This window comes from Penaeus monodon, chromosome 1 (assembly GCF_015228065.2).
Source record: "Penaeus monodon isolate SGIC_2016 chromosome 1, NSTDA_Pmon_1, whole genome shotgun sequence".
Taxonomy (NCBI): Eukaryota; Metazoa; Arthropoda; class Malacostraca; order Decapoda; family Penaeidae; genus Penaeus; species Penaeus monodon.
In genome coordinates, this window is record NC_051386.1 from 50,094,196 (window position 1) to 50,099,195 (window position 5,000).

The following is a 5,000-nucleotide window of genomic DNA, read 5'->3' on the forward strand; positions in this document are numbered from 1 at the left end:
ACCCAGATCCAAGGGGTTAAGTTTAAGTGTTATTTCATTAATATATTGTTACCAAAAGAAAGTACATATGTTGTATGTGAGTTGTCATAGTATTGTTGTTGGCAGTAGAATAATAATCTACTCACAGGTTATGCTTAATGGTTCCCTTGTCATTCTTTATAGATATGGAAACAGATATTACTTAGGTTTGCTTCTTGCTGTCCGTCTCTTTCTCAGCATCTCTTATTCTATAGTACTACTAATCTCAGAAAAGGAAAAAACTGGCAGCTCACCCTAAGCCTTCAAGTATTCCATCTGGCCAAGTTTATATTTTTATTTTTTATTTGTTTATTTTATTTTTCTTCTTCTTCTTCTTCTTTTTCTTCTTTTTCTCTTCTGACTTTTTTTTTTCTTTTCTTTCTTTCTTTCTAATCACCTGACTCATGATACTTGTGCATACATGTTTTTAGATTTTTATTAACACATGCACTTTTAATGAAAATCTGCTACCTTCTACACTTTTTTTCAAAATTCACTTGGTAAATCAGAGAACTCCAGAGCCTGGGGTGAGTTGCAAGTTTTTCCTTTCATGAAATTGGACAGACGATGGTATGCAGGTATTTGATATGGAATATTCTAGCAAATATGTCTCTTTGTGTATATATGTGGATCCAAAAGGGAATGTGAGAAATTAATCACAATTAGATGTTTAGTTTCATGATTAAATGTATAGAGTGTTAGTTAATTTTTATCTAGTCTTTCTTTTTTTCTTTCATTCTTTTATACTATTTTATTATATTAGAATATTCCTATTTTTATTCCAGTTCTTTGGTGGTATGTACGAGAGCTTTTAACACGTCATGAATATGAAAGATTTTTGCTTTTGAAGAATGTTAACACGGACCTCGGCAGGGGACGGGCATGGATTCGAAGCTTATTGAATGAGCATTCTCTTGAGCGTTACATGCATGTAGGTTATTATTGATTGTTAAATTATGGTATATTTATAATTGCAATAGGGAAACCTTGGAAAGAGTAAAATATTGGTAAATCATTGTCTCATATTAGTATGATTTACATACAGAATTGATGAAATGTGAATATTGGCCCCATTCAGGTACATTATTGGTTTGTTATAAGAAAATTTATATTCTTCATTTATCAGTTTAATTTCATTGGCTGTGTAGATACTGGTTTGCGATGAGAAGCTTTTGCTGCAGTGGTATGAACCATGGGCATTACTCCGTGACATGGAGAGGGCAGCAATGCTACCAAACTTAGCTGCAGGTGAGATTGTTCTTTCAATATTTTCTTAGTTGAATGAATGTATATAGATTGTTTGTTATTTTTTATAGATATGTATATATTTTTTGATGATCATTGAGGAATATGGTATCATCTTCATAATAAGTTTGTGAGTAATTATTTCCATTTAAACTTCAGTGTTCCAAGTACAACTAAATCACTATGTATGCAGTGAAGTTATTTCTGCTGTTGGGAATAGTGATTTGGATTTATCACCAATTTGTATAGAAACTGTTATCTGTTACACTAAGATAATATTGTGGTTTGGTGATAGTTTTGTACTATTATCTGTTTCCCCACAGGACTTGACTCCATTCTGTTCGCTATAAGCATTGACAACAGTGAGCTGAATGGCGGTGGTTGGAGTGAAGTCCTGCAGAAGCCAGAGGCAGCCCCAGTTTTACCTCCAGAACCTGAAGCCCAGATTGCAGAGCCTAGTGAGAAAAGTGCAGCTGGTATGTGAAAATAGTTGAATTTGTTTAGTATTATTTTTTTCTTGATCAAGATTGAGAATATTTAGCAAAGGTATTGTGATAGAGAAAAGCCTTTTAAGCAATATTTCTGATAATATGGTGAATATCTGTATTGGTATTCAATCTATACTTGGTACAAGAGATGGGTATGAAATAAATCCAACTTCAGTGGAAGATGTTCCACTTGTTAGAGAAGAATGATACTGATACAACATTCCTTTCCTTCAGCTGGGAGCACTAGTGCTATTAGGAAACGAGAATTGCGGAAAAAAAAGAAAAAGATTCCATCACAGCTGATTTCTTTTGATGATGAATTGTCAAGGCCTGACCGACCAGATGTGAATTCTCCCTTATATCACAGTGCCCCAACTACTTGCCTCAGCTCTCCGGCCCCCACAACAGCAGGATCAACTCCTTATGCTGACCGTTTGGAGAAACTGGTCCATCTGCGTGAACTCCAGCAAGCAAAAGAGGCTCTTAAAACCTCTGATAGTGTCACTCCAGAAACTCCAACAAAAAGCTCCAAGAGCATGGGTAACACAGGCATTAAGACTGCCAAGGAGACTGAGGGTCAAGCTTCAGTGCACGATTCTGACTTAGAAAGTAGTTTCCATTCCACTGACAGCAAAATGAAATATGATGGTGAATCTCTGAATGAGCCTAGTTACCAGCAGCTCTTTGAAAATATACTGCCTAAATGCTCAGATAATCCCTTCTGAAGGTTTTTCAAATAGTAGTGCCATTGTTAGCACTGTAGTGCCTCAGCCAAAACCTCAGCGACCCAATAGCCTTTATGACCAGGAAACAGGTTCATACAAGTCTAGTCAGTCAAACCTGTCGGCAGATAGCTTAGCTTCAAGGTAAGATGATTTCATTGTATGACAGTAAGTTTTGATTTTTTTCATAATTATATCAACTTTCAAGATGCATTTAGTTTTAGTTTCAGACTAAGCTTGAAAAGACAAAATGTGCAGTGGGTGGACAAGAAGTTTATGAACGTTTATTTATCATGTATATTAGAAATCATAAATAACTAAATGGACTCTGGTAATGTTAACATTGTCAGTTAATCACTGTCATGATTTTAAGATGATACAGGCATGAAATCCATATTCAGTGGTCTTATAATCCATATCAATTTTTCAGTGAAGGTGATATGACAGGAACAGTTCTGACTCCTGTTGGGTCACACAGTATCCAGGGATTAATACCAGTTAGTCCACGAGGTGTCACTCCTTTTGAGAGTGTGCAGTCAGATGACAACACATCAGTCAACAGCTATAGCCAAGTATGTTAAGAGTATTGTCATAGTAAGCAGCCACTTGGTGCTAGGTTTTTATTGATGATATTTGTGGGACCAGATTGTGAACTCATAGTAATCGTTATAAAAATTGTTCTTATAACCCCTGAATATTTGCTCCTTTTGACTTTTATATGCATGTGAATTATATTTAAAGATTTATCTTGGGCATAGTTTAGCTAAGTATCAACAGAAGTCATATTACAGACCAGAAAATATATTATATTTCCAATACTTTTCCCTGAATTTTTTTTCTTTGTTTCTTTTCATAAAATTCAAACACTAGGTAACCAGAATCATCATTACATAATGCTAGATGCCTAATCACTCAAAACAAAGAAGTAGCACAGCATGCAGACATTATGTTATGAGAACCCTCAGTCAGACAAAAATACTGAAAATAAGGAGTAAATGTTATCAAATTTCATTCATATGATGCTGTTTCAAGCAGTTTTCATTATCATTATTTTCATTATAGTAAGTGAGGAGTAGTCAACCTAGCAATCATGATAAAAAATTAATTCTCTTAATACTTCACTACCATTATGATACCATTAGAATAGTGGTTCTCAACTGGTTGCAGTCGTGAAGGGTATGACAGAGGGTTAAAAGGGGGGTTGTGAAGGCTTGGGAAAAATATATTGTAGGCCAATTTGTAAGGTGTTCATAATATTCTCTCTCTCCTCCCTCTCTCTCTTCCCTCTCCTCCCCCCCCCCCCCCTCTCTCTCTCTCTCTCTCTCTCTCTCTCTCTCTCTCTCTCTCTCTCTCTCTCTCTCTCTCTCTCTCTCTCTCTCTCTCTCTCTCTCTCTCTCTCTCTCTCTCAGCAGTAGGTTCTTTTTGTTTATTTGTTTTCTTTTTTTCTTTTCTTCTTTCCAGGAGGTAAATGATGCAGCAGCAGCTGTAGAAGACATAGTTGGAGCACATGAAAGAACAGGGATCACAAGCCCAGGGTCATTCACCTCAACCCTTCCCAGCCAGTCAAGTGGAGAAACAACACTCACTATGGGTTAGTAAGAAGCTAATAAAGGTATAGAGTCAGTCAGTGTTCAATGTCAGTAATAATATTTACTATAAGTAGAAAGCCTTTCAGGGAGGAAATTAGAGATTCCATCTAATTGTTTGGAATTTCATATATACATGCATTGTCCATCTTGGTTTTATTTTATAAGGAGACAATTACTATGGCTGCTTGCCATCAGCAGTCACCTCATTCCATTGAATTTTTGGAAAGGAAGTTTGTATTTTTAGTACTGCTGTTATTGTCGATAATGTTATAAAAGTGACTGTCATCCTAATAAGAATAATGTTAATTATGATGATAATAATATCTGAAATGAAAACCGTTTTTTCTCTTAATATTAAGGGAATGGGGTAAAGCCTGTTAGTTGACTCATTGATGACTAAGCTTTCTGTGTGCAAACAAAATTAATAACACTAAACCATAGTTGCAATAGAATTTAGCATGATGGTACTGTAAAGATCTTTCCATGTGTAAGTTGAAAAATGTACCATATTCTTAAGCTGAAGTTCTTTGCAGAGTCCTGATTATTTATTTTAATGTTCTATGGGAAAAGTCCTTTAACCCGATGCTGACGGGTAACAGAAATCTCTGAGCCAAATAAACTCTGGTTATTTCTGGCAATGGCCAGACACATGAAGCGGAACTTCCCGCTCCATGCGCTATGGCACGTCACCGCACATACAGCTGTACCCCTCAGACCAAGCGGTGTGTTATGACTCCTGTACGCATGACCCATCAGGAACGGGTTAAGAAAAATTTTGTTTTTATTTTTAATCTTTTTATCCCAGTAACTGGAGTATTAAAGATTGGCAAGTGTTCAGCAAGGGGGTTTGTTGGCGCACATTGTCAGTTTTTGCCCTTTGCCCTGGGCTCATTTGATATGTCAAGCACAATATTGGGCACCTAAAGCCTTGTAGCTTT

The 5,000-nt window shown here is 36.2% G+C and overlaps 1 protein-coding gene across 1 annotated transcript in view; it reads left to right on the plus strand.

Annotated features, from left to right (window-relative positions):
- LOC119573719 (sorting nexin-29-like) overlaps nt 1-5,000 on the plus strand; it is a 17,005-nt gene that overhangs the window by 7,796 nt on the left and 4,209 nt on the right. Inside the window, 7 exon segments of the mRNA XM_037920830.1 lie at nt 804-949; nt 1,167-1,266; nt 1,587-1,739; nt 1,986-2,455; nt 2,457-2,617; nt 2,904-3,045; nt 3,935-4,064. Coding sequence (XP_037776758.1) covers nt 804-949; nt 1,167-1,266; nt 1,587-1,739; nt 1,986-2,455; nt 2,457-2,617; nt 2,904-3,045; nt 3,935-4,064 — 1,302 coding nt within the window.